Consider the following 15900-nt stretch of genomic DNA (forward strand, 5'->3'; position numbering starts at 1 on the left):
AGCCATCCAGGACTTTTGTTTGCTCTTTTAAATTTACTACCCAATGGGATGCATTGGCTAATGCCCTTATTTAATATGCTCTTAAAGCAAACCAATCTCTCCTCCGTGTTCTTTGTTCCTAGGATTTTATCCCAAATTCATACCTTTTAACAAGGTTTGTAGTTTAGGGAAGTTGGCTCTTTTGAAATTCAGTGTCTTTGTATTCCCCTTATGTTTCCTATTTGTGTGATTTATACTGAAGCCAATTGACCTGTGATGGCGGGTTCCTAAATTGCCCCATATTTCCACATTCGTGAACAGGTCTGTATTGTTGGTAATCAGTAGATCCAGTTATTTCTAGTTGGTGCGTCTACCATCTGAACCATGAAATTGTCCTGCAAGACATTTAGGAACTGGCGAGCCTTAGACTGGGCGGAAAGAACCACGCATTCGTCTATGTATGGATAATTAAAATCCCCCATTATAACAATTCCCATCCTTGCTGCTAATCCAACTTGTGATAGGAAGAATTGAAATGGCCTCTACAAACAATAATAATAATTAAATGAAAACCATTAAAAGTAATACCATCATCCAGAAATATATTAAAGATAAGAAAGGGAGTTAACTAGTAGAAACACTGTCCGTGACCAACTATCCCACTGTGATCTTCCCCATCAGGGGAGTATTATCTTGGTGATACACATGGACCATCACCTATTTTTTATTCATCATTGATATTTTGTCATGTATTGTGTACTAATAAACTTTTTACACAATTGTTTTCATACCTGAGCTTACTTTTAGTTTATTGTACCGAGATAGTCCATTTGCCCCCCCAGTTCTCTTGGTGAGCACCTGGCTGGGGACCAGGCTCCCAACTCCCTTATCTTTAACTTGTGATAGGAGCTCCGTCTCCCCCCTCCTCCCTCAGGTTAGGGGGCCTATAGCATACTCCCAGTATTATTTTCCTTAGCTTCATCACTTTGGAGCTCTACCCATAAGGATTCCACCTCCTCCTTAGCTCCCTTAGTGATGTCTCTCACATTCACTTGTACATTATTCTTGATATATAGGCATACCCCTCCCCTTTTTTACCCTCTCTATTCTGCGATCAAGACTATACCCTTGAACGGTTGTCAGACAATCGTGAGAGCTGTTGAACCAGGTCTCTGAATATCTCACAAAATCCAAATCCTCCTCATACAACAGTATCTGTAGTTCACCCATCTTGTCCACCAGCCCCTCCCAGTAATCTGTCCACCAGATCCGTGATGTGCGGAACCCGAGCGCCCGGTAGACAACATACAGTTTGGCGTGTCAGGTCTTTGTTACAGATTGACCTCTCTGTCCTTCTAAGAATTGAGTCCCCTACCACTAGAATCTGTCTTTCCTTTCCCTTCGCTCCCCCCCCCACTCTCACTGGAGGAGTTCTTCCCTCCGGCAGCTAGGAGAGTCCCTCAGCTCCAGCAGTGCTGGTTCCACCAGTGTCACTCAATGGAGCGTACTTATTGGGATGCTCCAGCCCTGGATTGGCCTCCCTGGCACTTACCCCTCTACCGTTCCTGTCACCCATCTACTCTTTCCTAGTGCCTGCACTTCTGTCTCCACCCGCCGTGTACGTTCCTCGCTCTCCTTTAGTATGGAGGGACTTCTCAGTGCTGACAGTTGCTTCCCCAGATTCAGAACCTGGGTTTCCAGGGAAACAATGTGCTTACATTTTGCACAGCAGTATTCGCCCTCGATCGGATGATCAAGGAACGCATACATGCCTGAAGATGTACACTGAGTCGCATCTCCACATCCTCCGGGCATTGTACCTACTAATTTAATAAGGATTCGGGATTATACCCTGTCCAAATTACCTAACAACTAGCTTCCTGACACTGATACTCAACAAGACAATACACAGGTACTCGCAGACCCACATGCACTCGCTGATCCACACACAATACACAAGTACTAACGATCCACACACACTACTCAGACAGACAACACTCAGGTAGTCACCCAGGTACTACTACATTTTTATAACACAGAAACAGTAAAAGGGCAGCAACTAGCAATTGCTGCAGCACATCTGCCTGTCTAACATGGCCCTTACCTCTTGTTGTTCAGAGGTAACCTTAAGTCATTAGGACACAAAGTTCTGACAGAAAGGGGGAAAAGACCAATTGAGTATTTGATACTGGGGCTACAAAGGCAAATATAGTACATACCATGACTTTCTCCATCACTCTATTGGTTGGGGGGTGGGAGTCAATGAGAGGTTGTGAATTGTCCAGTTACCATATCTTGTAGTAGCAGCAATAGTCGAATTGCATAGTGCAAAGGTTTTAGAAACACTTACTGAACCCATTATTTGGAGGCTACAGAGAAGAAAACGTTTTAAAGGCTTAAATAAGCAGCACTGTCCTACCACACTGATAGGAGTGCAGATCTAGAGAATCGCCAGACACAAAACTGACACCGTATTTATCGGTGCATTATAAAGCCATTAAAAAAAAAAAAAAAATTCTACACCACGCTGATCTGGTGTACAAGTAACAAAGGAATTCCAAAACAAAATTAATGATTCCATTTTAGGCAGATTACAGTAGAGTATGATCCCATCACTGCTGGTTATAGGGAAGTTGCAGAATAATACTTCTCTAGCAGATAGATTCTTGTAAAAGGTTTCCCTACTCAGGAGTATGTAACTGAATCCAAAAGCATGCACCCGAGTTATATTTGGGTGGGTGTTCACTTTAATTGGTGGGCAGGGGCAAAAAAAAAAAAAAAAAGCCATGAGGGTCACTCAATGTAGAATATATTTGGAAGTCTACAGGGAGTTGCATTAGGAAACATTGAAATCAATTCTCTAATATTTAAAGTGAAAGTCCATTCAAATTCTAACTATACGGAAACCTGCTTTCACCCCCATTCTAAGCTTATCCCAACTGCCCTGTAAAGGAAAGAGGTCTATACTTACCTATGCTGAGGGTGCTCCAGTCCGGTCATATGATCAGCTCCCAGCACTGGCTTAAAGCGGTTGTATGGATTTTTTTTTTCTTTTTTTTTAAATAACAAACATGTTATACTTACCTCCACTGTGCAGTTTGTTTTGCACAGAGTGGCCCCAATCCTCCTGTTCTGGGGTCCCTCGGCGGCTATCTCGGCTCCTCCCCACAATAGCTAACCTCCCTCTGGTAAAAGCTCTATCCCAAGGGGGTTAGCTTGCGGGCGCGCTCCCTGTCATACACGCTGCGTCCATAGACACAGCCTGTATGACTCGGTCCCGCCCCCCGGTCCTAGGATGCATTAAGGTGAAAAAACACGAACCTTTACAACCCCTTTAAGTAGTAAGAGGAGGGACATTAAACAATGGATGCTCCATAGTAAGTCTAAGGTTGAGGTTACCACATAGGATCTGCAGCCCTTGTCAACAATCTCTCCTCTTCACTGAAGCCGGCCTCTGGAGAGATCATGTGACTGGACTGAAGCACCCTCAGCATAGGTAGGTATAGACATCTTTCCTCTACGTGGTAGTTAGAATAGACTTAGAATGGGGATGGGAGCAGGTTTTAGTATAGTTAGGATTTGACTGAACTTCTACTTTAATATTGAACATTTATCTAGATATCAAGGGGGGTGGTAATACAAAAATTCTGCTTGCAGTGCGAAGCATACATTTTTTACTTTTCATGTAGTGGTCAGTCTACCCAAATGATTAAGATCTGGTAGACTGTCAATGAGTTACATCAATCACCAACTTCTCGCACAAATATTTAAGCCTCAGGGGAGTTTGAGAAATTATAGCTTACCAAATTCCACCAATAATTATCCGCTTAGTGAATTCACACTGTTGCATTGCAGGAACACATTTGTTAACACAATACATTAATGCACTGGTGTGCTGCAGTTCCATTTATTCTGGAGCCTTCCCAACAGACCTGCGCACCACAACACACAACTCTACATTACTGTGCGCTGCAATATGCTGCACTGCATGCAAATGTTTGGGCATTTTGATACATTAGGCACTCTATTTAAACAAATGGGCTTCCTTAAAAACACAAAAACACACTGCACAAATGTATATGGGCCCTTTAGGCTTAAGTTAAAATTTCATGTAATTCCACTTTGCAAACAGTCATCGAGGTCCAATGACATTGTAAACTAAAATGACAATTAAACCAATAATCACTCAAGAGTACAATATGACTATCATGGCTCCGTATTGTAGTCAGATAAATACAATATCAAGATAGATCGGTGGGCCGTGATGCATTTACAGAGATATTTTATTTACAATTATACACTGCCTTTACCCTTCAAGGAAAAATAAACACTTTTGGCACAGAGCAATTTTGAAAATAAAACAAAAAAACTGTAGTAGTAAGGAAGTACACAGCCTGACATTGCTTAACTTCTGCAAATCCTAGGTCCGTGGCTGTCATACTAACACAAGGAGTTCATTACTTTAAGTCACTGATTCACAAGTATGTAAATCGGATGTCCTAAATCTGCATGCCTTTTTCAAGATTGGGGTCTCCACAGCCAGGCAACTTGTATTTCTAAAGGGAGAACAGCAAAAACAGCCTCCATACTTCTCTCAGTACAGGTTTCCTTTAAGAAGGCACAAAACATCATTGAAAACTATTACAAAAAAAAAAAAAAAAAGGGAAGGAGAGGTGTTAACATTCTCTAAAAGTAGAACTAAAAAGGAAAAAAACATTTTCCCCCCCATTTTGGATAGAGTAAGGGACAGGTACCACTGTCAGGTTTTTTTTTTTTGCCATCTGTGTCCCACTGGGCAGATTTCCCTTCAATTCCTGTTCCATAGCCAAAACAGGAAGCAAGACGAAATCCCTCCTGGGGTCAACAGAATCAATGTCCACATTGGAAGACTTCCCATCTATACTGCTCTAGAGACAGCCCACAATTTGGCATTTTCTTTCACTTTTGGGGATAAAGGTACACAGGACAAACAGAGAGGGTGAATCACCCCGTGTTCTTATCCCTCTTCACTCTATACAAAACTAAAAAAATGCTTTAGTCATACTTTAAAGTGGAAGTAAACCCATCAGTTTAACAGTTTCAAAAAACAGTTACATTTCTGGCACGTGCCGGAAAAGTAACTAACTGTCACATTGGTTGTGCTCCCAGCCAAACTGTCAAACCATCCAATGGCTGGTGTCATAACAGATCACATGTGCAGCATCATGGCAGTTAAAGATTGAACAGAGGCCAAGATGGCAGCTTCCTTGGCTGAAAACGATAGGAGGGTTTACTTTCACTTTAAGCTACTGTGAAAGATGGAAAATGTCCCAAAAATTGTAAAATCCCCCCCCCAAAATAAAAAAATTAAAAAAAGGCCAGAGAGGGTAAAAGTTGGCATTTTAGGTAAAGTACCTCTTTAATTCCGTCCCACAATGATTCCTTCTGAAAACCCCATAACTGATAGGCAGGGCATGTATGCAAAGTACTCTGATCTCAGATTCCCCCAGCCGATTTCCCTATCCCCATCCTGCATTATAGCTCACTTATATAGTAGACTAATTTCAGCTTAGACTCAACTTTTCTGAGCTATGTACCCCTTTAATAAAAACCCATTGTGTCCTAGTTCCCATGACTTTATCTGAACCTTCCCCTTACCAAATGTCAGTTTATTAGCAATACAACCCATTTATATAAAAAATGGTTACCATACAATCCAGGTTTTAAATAACTTAAATACACACTCAGATCGGTTTTAAATATAATTATCTGCTAACATATTAAAATGATAAAATTAAAGGGCAATTCTATAAAGTCATGAAATTATTTTTTTCCCAGTTCAACTAGGGTAAAATTACCTGACGTCTTTCTTTATACAAGCTGCAACACACCAGCTGAAAGATTAAATCGTGTTTACTGAGAGAGAACTTGCTCTGCAAGTTCACAAGTGGGAAATATTTACATGGCTTTACTGAAGGTGATCATCACAAATAGTCCAAAAAAGGGGTAGGAGGCAGGGTAAGGAAGGGTCTACAGAAAAACATATGTAGACCTATAAACACAGGAGTGGTAAGAGAATCACTAGATTCTTGATGTATTACTTCACAAATCTTTTGACAAGGTAAGACAATTGCTGTACAGGCGTTTAACTGTATATGTATCCATTTAGTTCGAGTTCACCTTTAAGAAGTAGGGGCATTCCTTGATCCTGTCATATGTACCCCAAGGGTACTTGAAGGACTCGTTACAATCCCATTGGCTAGGCCTCAGTGTTGGTCTAGACCAAAATAGGTCAGTGGCTCGGAACGCATCCAGAGGCCACTGTGGCTGAGGATTTCTTGACTTCTGACAGGTATGTGCCAAACCAGGATTTAAAATGCCCCTAGATTCTATGTGTGTGGAGGAAACTGGCTACAGTTTAAAATAAATCAGGATTACAAAGTGCAGAATTCATAGCCAGCGGATTATAAAGAGTGCAAACCAAACAAATGCACCCGATGAGAAACAAAGTCGTATAAACGCAATGTGCTGATCACGTAGGCTAACCATCAGTTGCTACGGAATGTCGTCATATCTTTTGGCTCACTGCTCGGCACACACCAGTCATCTGCTTCATGGTTGGTCTTATAATGTTTCCATGCCGACTTGTTATAAACAGGAAGACGTTCTATTGATTCCGTGGACAAAGCCTAAAACGAGAGGAAAGACATTTATAGAGCATTTATAAGTATTAAACTGCTGGTGAATACATATCTGAATATACAGCAAAATGCATACCTAATAAACGGTCTATGTTTCACATAGAAATTACATCAATACCTCTATTTTCACAAAAGAGAAAAAAAATCCAGCACCATGGTGTCTCAAAAATAAAACATACAATTTTATTAAATTCATCCGATAAAAGGAATCAATACCTGTAGTTATATGTAAACCTAGTAAACTGTCTGTTTCCCATAGAAATCACATCAATAGATTGATTTGATTACTTCTACTTGGAAAAAGGCCTCTGGAATTTCACTGGATACTGTGGCACAACCAATATACTAAAATGTATGCACTTACTGTAAAATGTTTTTCTTCAAGTCCATTGAGGGACACAGGAATTCAAAAACTTCTGCATTATATTGCTACCCAGCATGCCACAGGTTTTGTGAATAAGCAGTACAAAGAGCCAGAAAAAAAAAATATATATACCCATGTCCCTCTTCAAGTCCCCTATGACCAAAAAATAAAACAAAAACAGGATTTTTGACTTGCCTGTATAATCCTTTTGTTAAAAGTACGTCACCGGACACAGGAATGGTATTCTTAGACCATTCACCTCATAAAACTAAACAAATTTCAGCAAATTACCAGGTGGCAGCCCTGCAAACCTGAGAAACCATGGCCTGATGCTGAAAGGCTCATAAAGCATTCCAGTAAAGTGGGCCTTAACAGGAAGCAGGGTTGTATCTACCTTTCAGGTCATTCACTTTAGTGAGAAGTTGACAAATCCACCTAGCAATGGTGGAACGAGAGGCAGACTGCCCTTTCCAAGAACCCTCAGGTAATAAAACATTACATACAACAGGAGTCAGACTGATGAATATAGGCTGTTCCCTGAGAAGTAGACTCTCACAGTCAACCACATCCAAAACAGTAGAGGACTAGCTCCTTGGGATGTTAAGGTGCAGGACAAAAAGATGGCAACACAATGTACTGGTTAAAGGTGGAAAGCAGAAATTACCTTGGTAAGGAGGCGGCTCTGGGTCTCACAAGCACAAGAAACAGTTCCTTACAGGATAAGGCCCCTAACCCAGAAACTTTACAAACCAAAGTCATGGCTGCAAGAAGGGAGAGGAATGTCCCTGACAGGTTTAAATAGCGTCTTTGGAGAACTGACCAGGTTGAGGTCTCATGGACTCAAAGAACATTCAGGTGACACCATTATTAACTCCCTGGACAAAGGCTCTCCCCAAGGAGTGAGAAGAAAGCGGTCTCTGGAAAAGCACTGCCAAAGCCAAGATCTAACCTTTAATGGTCCTCAAGGCCAAGGACTTGTCCAAACCTGATTGAAGGACGGACACCGCCGTGGTGCTGTCCATGTATCCTGACTGGAAACCCCCCAGGTAGGGGAATCCAGTGCTGAAGAGAATTCTGAGATCCAAAACACCAATCGGTAGCCAAGCTTCATCCAATGACTATGTCCCCAGTACTAATAGAGACTCCAGGACTCCTCCTCAGCTAATAAGACTGGTGCACATCATTAGTACCCGTACAAGGATAGGTAGAGGTGAAGGTTTACTACAGAGGTGCCCAACCAGTGGCCCGTGGAGCCCTCTGATGTGGCCCACGACCTCCTGCTCTGGGATGACAAGCCCAGATCGCGGGTTGCCAACCAGCCATCCCAAAGTATCAGTGTTGTGAATGGAGCCAGCAGTAGAGGAAGCAAGCGGCTGCAGAGCAGAGCCTCATAAGCTGATGCTTCCTTTATAGCGCCGGCTCCTGTCACAATCAGTGATACCAAATGCGCTCTTCCTGGGACAGCAGAAGCCGGTGATACCTAAACGAAAGAATGTTATTAAAGGTAAGTTTGTTACTAAAATCACAGTGTATATATATGGGCATACCTGTTCTGCAGAGGTTACTGGGCTGCTTTTAAACTGATCTGCAGGGTTAGCTGCACTGTACCATAGGCTTCTGTTACTGCCTGCAGGTTTGGGGCACTTTCAGAAAGTGCACTACACCTGCAGGATATAATAGAGGTCTATGGCAAAGTGCAGCTAACCCTGCAAGAAAGCTGCAGGTGCACTGCGCTGCACCCATGGTGTGGGTAAACCACAGTGCATCATTGTGAAAGCAGCCTTAGGCCCCTTTCACACAATTGGTCTGACTCAATTGGACTCTCCATTCACCTCCATGGAGCAGCAGATGTAAATGGACTTGTGTTCATTTACACCTGCCTACCTCCAATCCAATCTGCTAAAAAAAAAAAAAAAAAAAAACAGAAGGGGATCCACCCCTTTCCGTCTGACCGTATGGGAGGGCCCATAGAGTAGAGTGAGCTGTGTCCATGTCTGCTCTGCATATGCAGAGTGGACACAGATCTGTCATCTGCCCTTTCCGCTCATTATGGCCCACAACTGGTTACCAAGTTACTTAAGTGGCCCTCGCTCTTCAAAAGGTTGGGCATCCCTGGTTTACTAGGACCCCAGGCTGTTGCACGTAAGCACGGGAAGAGTAGAAAGATGAGCCAGACCCATCCTCAAAATAACACCTGAAGGTGTCTCTGGGGTCTGACAGAGAAACTCTGCATGACCTGCCTAACTTGAAACAGAACATGGTTCTTAAAATCATCTGACCTGCTCCAGTGTAAAGCATCCACAGTCACAGAGCACAAGGAAGGAACCTTAGCCAAACCACTAAGAACGTTCATGAGAGAAGGGTCAAAACAGAGGAAGGGATATGGAGAAACCTCTCCAGGAGTTTGCATATCCACCACAGAAGATGGACCTAACGCCAGGAGATTAGGCATTCAGACATACTTTATCCCCAAACAAGGAGTATCTGCAGCAGAATATCATTGTGCTCACTCTGCTTACAGTCTAGGGCAGCCTTTCTCAACCTTTTTATCACAGAAAAACCCCTAAAATAAATGTTCAGGTCTCGGTGAACCCTTACTAAAACCAATTTATTGGGAGTCAATTAGAAAAATGCCTCATTTGGTTTAGTCTTCTCACTTGGTGGGGACACCGGCATCACTTCTCACTACCACCTCACTTAAATAGATAAGTTTTCTTGGTGGGGACACTGGCATTACTTCTCACTACCACCTCACTCAAGGTACGTTTCTTGAGGTGCCATAGTTGCCTTCACTGCACTATTATATCCTTCATCCCAGCTGCATCAGCCCTTTATTCGCCCATTTCTGATTTGGCATTGGTTCATTTCCTCTTTGTTTTTAAATAGTTTATGCACTCACATGGTTTCTTCCTCCATTCACCTTTTGCTCCCTTAAGCACCTTTTCTCTCATACTTTGGGATTTTCTTGGATCATCTGGACACGTCACTAGACAACTATATATATCAAGTGAACACATATGTGGCAAAATAATAAACTGAATATCAAAAATACTGTTGAAAGTCCCAAAACGTGAAATATTAAGTTCCAACAATATAGGTTTGACTAAAAAACGTATGTGTCAAAAAATGTCCATATATCACTTACTACTGAACAAGCCAACAATACTCAACAAACTTCAGCCGGGGGTGAGGAGTATGACAAAGTAAAATAGTACAATGTAAAAGGGCCAACTCACGGTTCTCGGAGACAGCAAGATATGGTAGGCAGAGTGTAGAGCGCATTTTTGCAGCCCCACGCAGCAGACAGCTGTAGTGCATGTGAGGTGAGGATTTATGCAGGACCCGGGTCGGGCTCGCCGCGCCGCTCCAGCCAGGAGAGAACCGCCTGCGGGTCTTCAAAAAACTGCACCCTGCCATCGCTCACCACGCGGAGTTGTGCAGGGAAGAGCATTGCGTAGGTTAGGTGATGTATGCGGAGTTGCCGTTTTGCCTCTGTAAAGCGCGCTCTTTTCTTTTGAGCTTCGGAGGAGAAGTCCGGATATACTGCCACGGTCACATTGCCCAGAGGGATGTTACCTCTTTCACAAGTAAGCCTGAGGATCACATCCCGGTCCCGGTAATTCAAGAACTTGGCAATAAAGGTTCTCGGCAGGGCTCCTACAGGCGGGGGTTTTGCCGCGAGGCGGTGGGCGCACTGCACAACAAATGTGGAAGAGAAGGCCTCTCTGCCAAAGGTCTTGACGAGCAGGTTTTCTAGATCTGTAGGGGGGTCAGCTCCCTCGGACCTCTCTGGGAGCCCCACAAAACGGAGGTTGCATCTCCTGAGGAGGTTCTCCATGTCATCTTGTTTGGAAAGAACCATGTTCAGTTGATGCTGCAGCTGTTCAGTGGTGACCTGAAGTGGATGCAGGCCTTCCTCCACGTGGCCAACGCGGAGCTCTGTCTCGGTCACCCTCTCACGGAGCTTGTGGCCGTCTTGTCAGATCAGGGAGATGTCAATCTCCACCTCCTCGATCCTGGAGGTTAGGGTGGATTGACAGAGAGCTATAGCCTCCAGCACTCTGGCTGTGTCTCCGAAGGTCTGATCATCACCTGCGGAAGGCTGCGTGGCGCCATCTTGCTCTCCCGGGTCCCGCTCGTCATGGCGGTATTGTGCTAATTTCGCCGCGGCTCCGGATCTTTTAGTAGGGGACATGTCGGCCAAGGAATAGGCAGGTGAGCTAGGACTGTTAGGCGTCTTTCAGCGGGGAATATAGCCCCAAGGATCAGTATACAGGATGGGTCTCGAGCAGAGCTTTCACACCGCACGTCTTATTCCATGCAGCTCCAGACCACGCCCCCTAGTGTGTGAGGGTAAACCTTTCTGGAACACCAAATTTAACCACTTCCATATCGGGCCTATTCTGGCACTCCTCTCCTACATGTAAAAATCATACATTTTTTGCTCTAACGCATGCAGCTATACCTTACATGTGTGGTTTGAACTGCATTTACATATGTGGGTGGGAATTACGTGTGAGTTTGCTTCTGTGCACGAGCAGACGGGGCGCTTCAAAAAAATTATATTTTTATTGTTTATTTTATTGTAATTTTTTTATCTTTACACTTTTTTTTTTTTTACATTTTTATCACTTTTATTCCTATTACAAGGAATGTAAACATCCCTTAATCCCGTAATAGAAATAATGTGCGACAGGTCCTCTTTATGGAGTCAAAGAGATGACTGGTGACCATCTGGTCACCTCCGGGTCCCTGATGGCACGGGAGAGCCTGGAGAAGCACTGGAAGGTGGCCGGGGTGCACAGAATCGCTGGCAGAAAAGAATATCTGAATGATGCCTGCAGCTATCATTCAGATATCCCCACTGAAAGTCAAGGATGTCATATGACGTACTGCGGGTGGGAAGTGGTTAAATCAAATTAGAGGTTCTAACCCCTTCCCCTTGTTCAGGGGACAAAAAAAAAAAAAAAAACAAACAGCACGCATTTGTCTGTTGAACTTAAGTTGAACTTAACATTTATAGCCAAATCAAATAAAAGTTTACTAAAAACAATCTTTTCTTGTCCCGGCTGTTAGGCCCAATTCACAAATAGCGCAGTGAGAACCAACTGCCCCATGCGCTTTTTTTTTTTTCCAACAATTAATGACACCACAATCATGACTTGCTTCTTAGGAAAGCCCTCCACACCAAGGAAAGTACTGGAAATGCAGGAAAAGACAAAAGTGTTTCTTAATGTGTGAGCCTTGAGTGATGTGGTTCAGAAAAGAGGAAAAGTTGCCATACCTTAATATAGATTACAGCATCTGTTCCATATCCCTCTAAAGAATACAGCTTAAGGTCTCCTTGGAAGTACCGGGCATACAGTTTTGATATAGGCAAACCGAAGCCAAAACCAGCCTATTTAAAAAGAAACACATTGAATATAGCACTTTACAAAAACCACCCGAAAAAACAAAAAAAACAAAAAACAAACAGGGGGCCTCATTTATTAACATATGTCATAATAAGAAAAGTCTGTCCTACCCTATATGCGTGTTCCGGTTTAGGGAACAGGATACGTTTTACTTACCTAGTCCTCTGCTCCCAGGTCAGGTGACTATAAACCCTGTATTGATCTTGATGATGTCAGAGAACCTGCAAACACTGGGGCACAAGGAAAAAAAAAATAGACTGTGGGGACTGATCTTAGAGTGCGGAAGAGCCTGCAGGAGCAGAGGTTTGGGGAAGTGCTTTTCTGGGTTTTTTACTTTCCCTTTAGTTTTAACTGACAAGGAGTATTAATACAATGCCAGAAGGAAACATTCTGAGTGGCTTTCTCCCTACCATATAACCCAATGTTAAAATGTTTTGATTCAAGCTCCAAAACACAGGATAAAAATGCTGCATAGTATTGGATCCTACAGTAGCACACTGCTGTACTGTGTGCCTCACTTCTCTGCATAGGATTACAATGTCTTCAGCAGTCACCTTCTCTCTTTTTTGTTCCCCCAAGAAGGGGCATAACAAAAAAAACAAAAACAAAAAGAAAAACAAAAAACACACACACACACACACACACACACACACACACACACACACACCCCTTGGAATGCCTTCTACAAGGATATTTTCAAGCAATCTTCTGATTAATAAATATTCATTTATCTTATTGAAAGAAACCCACTAGTGCCGGCCATACACGGTTCGAATGTCGAAAGAATTTCCTTTCAAAAATGGTATCTAAGAATTTTCGTACGAATTTCGCACCATTAGTGGGCTGCAGCAACTGCCGATTTTCGTGCGGCAATCAAGTTTGAGGAATCGGACATGTTGGAAATTTTTAGAAAAACAAACGATTTTCTAATCAATGATGGGAGAATCGTGCGAGAAATGTAATAAGAAAAGAAAATTTACGGAGAGAAAAGAAGATTCCCAGCCACGAAAATTATTTTCAGTAGCAACATCAGGTGAAATTGAAGGCTTGGTCGGCTGAATTTTGAAAATCAATGGTGGCATCATCAGATCACAAAAAAAAACGAACTTTCTGATTTTGAAAAGAAAATTTGTTCGCAATTCGACCAAGTATGGCCTGCCTGTTATATTTTGGACATCTAAGCTGTGCGTGTGGGTGTGTGTTGACATTGCTTTCCTAAACTTCTGCATTCCGCAGTCTGGGGGGGTTTACATACAGTGCAGTGGCTGGCATCCTCTAGGGATAGCTGATCATATTAAAAACATAATTTCTAAGTCTGCAGGTTTCCCCGACATTTTATATCCCAGAAAAAGGTAGGAGAAGCTCAGAAGAAAATAAATACATTAAAAAAAAAAAAAAAAAACACTTGAACAACACTGCACTGTAAATAAGTAATTAAGAATGCATTAGAGAAGATGGACATCTGTAAAGTGAGGTTGTCAGATAGTGGATTGCATACTGGGTGCTTTCCAGTTCTAAATTAGGCAATTGGCAAATTGATATAAACTCCCTGCTTTTTAATTCGATCATGTCAGACAATAAAATGTTAATAAGGCAAAGACCCACTAATGGAGTGGCACGGGAAGTCTCCATTCTGGGAGGCGGTGCCGTGGAATACATGTAGTTGAACAATCTATCAATCTTCCGTAGTGGCACTCCACCACCGCGATCACTGAGCTGCAACACAGCAAAAAGAACGAACATCTGTTATCTGTATAACTTTACCAATACAATTTTCATTTGTCTTCCATAGCCAGAAAAAGGATTTACACAATAAAAATAGAGGAAGGAAATAAAGAGTTTGAAAGACAAAAAAATAAAGAAAACAAAAAAAAAACAAACAAAAAAAAAAAAAAAACACATCAACAAGTTTGCGGGTAAGTCAAGGTGTTATCTGCATGTTCAGGTTTGTTGGCAAAGTACTATAAGTGAAAGTCTGCAATATAGCCAGGCAAATATGTTTTCAAAATGAGAAGTCAGCAATCTTTCCACATCTATGAATACCTACATACAAACTAAAAACTTCCAGTGTGACAACTGATGGAAGCTCAATTCACAGAACGGCTTGCATTCAGGGAAACAACTAGGAGTTTTGTGAATGGCCAAGGGAACAGGAATTGGAGGGCGAGCGGCACAATCCTTCACAGGATCTCCTCTGGAAAGGATCCAGCATCACTGAGAGGAAAGATATTACACAAACCAACAGCCAGCAGGACCTTACTAGAGGTACATTGTTAGACTGATGCGGTTTGTGCAAAATAAATTATTTGCTAGATTTCAGTTTTAAATGCCTTGACAGTAATTGAAAGAAGTAGAAAAATAATTGCCCTTCGTGTGGGCCAGCATTACCCAAGCAGGATAGGTTGAACATTATTGCTCCACAACTACTGTGCTGCCCAGACGTCCTAGAATGTCAGCTTCCATCAAAAGTGTCTCACAAAAATAGAATCAGCCAAACTATCCACCATCTCTACAAACTTATATGTCCAGCTTGGACCAACGTAACTATGTATATACCATACCTGGCCGATGCCCCTGTAAGCTGGAACTCACTGAACTAGACACCACTCACTACTCCAGTGATCTCCACTTACTTCCCCCAGTCCTGTGCTAAACAGCTAGCCTGCTGCATTCTAAACACAGGAGGTCAGTCGATCAGAACTAACACCATTCTGAGAATGCTTTGCGGTTTCTGAATGAATGCAAAGTGTTCTCTGATTGGACAAGGTAGAGAGCGTGACGTCACCACTGCACCTCTCCGAGACAGTTTTTGCCATCCGCCAGCGTCCCAACTGTGTGCTGGTCCCAACAGTGGAACGTTATTTCCAGCGACGTCCTCTCCGTTGCAACAGTAGCATCTTTTCACCCATACCTCTCCATTCAGCTTGCCTTTTGCCTACCTGGTGGCCACAGGTGGCTCAAATGTAATAAATTCAGCACTAGAGTCCTGAGATATGATTGGAGTTAGAGTGGGATGACTTTTTTCGGATGCAAGTGGCATTTTTTTATTCTCATTCTTTTATTTGTTGAACAAAGACAAAGACAATCAGCATTTTCATCATCTTTTTTTACATTTCCCTGGACTCATTGGTGCATATGTGCCTGGCTTCTGAGATTCTCCATTTTTAGTTGGATTTCATGAATTTCTCTTTGTAGACATCTTTATTTGGGAACCATCCATGCTTTCACTACATTTGGGCCAGGGCTGGGGTCCCATTGGCATTTATTCATGATGCCACCCAGTGGTCATCATATTACATTACACTGATTTTGTACACATATGTTGGTCAGTAAGTTTGATTGCTCCCACTTTGCTGAGTGTGCTGAAGACTTCATGTCCCAGCAAAAAAAAAAAAAAAATGCAGATTTTATAATATTTGTGATGCATAAAAAAATTGCCCCAGACAGCAAGTAGTTAAAGACA

The 15900-nt window shown here is 42.5% G+C and overlaps 1 protein-coding gene across 1 annotated transcript in view; it reads right to left on the minus strand.

Annotated features, from left to right (window-relative positions):
- Window positions 1–4244: 4244 nt before the first annotated feature.
- PDK1 (pyruvate dehydrogenase kinase 1) overlaps window positions 4245–15900 on the minus strand; it is a 53625-nt gene continuing 41969 nt past the window's right edge. The window contains exons 9-11 of the mRNA XM_073633887.1: window positions 14043–14153; window positions 12308–12421; window positions 4245–6647 (exon numbers count right to left, since the gene is read on the minus strand). Coding sequence (XP_073489988.1) covers window positions 6507–6647; window positions 12308–12421; window positions 14043–14153 — 366 coding nt within the window. The 3' untranslated portion in view covers window positions 4245–6506. The remainder of the gene's footprint in view (window positions 6648–12307; window positions 12422–14042; window positions 14154–15900) is intronic.

This window comes from Aquarana catesbeiana, linkage group LG06, assembly GCF_042186555.1.
Source record: "Aquarana catesbeiana isolate 2022-GZ linkage group LG06, ASM4218655v1, whole genome shotgun sequence".
Taxonomy (NCBI): domain Eukaryota; kingdom Metazoa; phylum Chordata; class Amphibia; order Anura; family Ranidae; genus Aquarana; species Aquarana catesbeiana.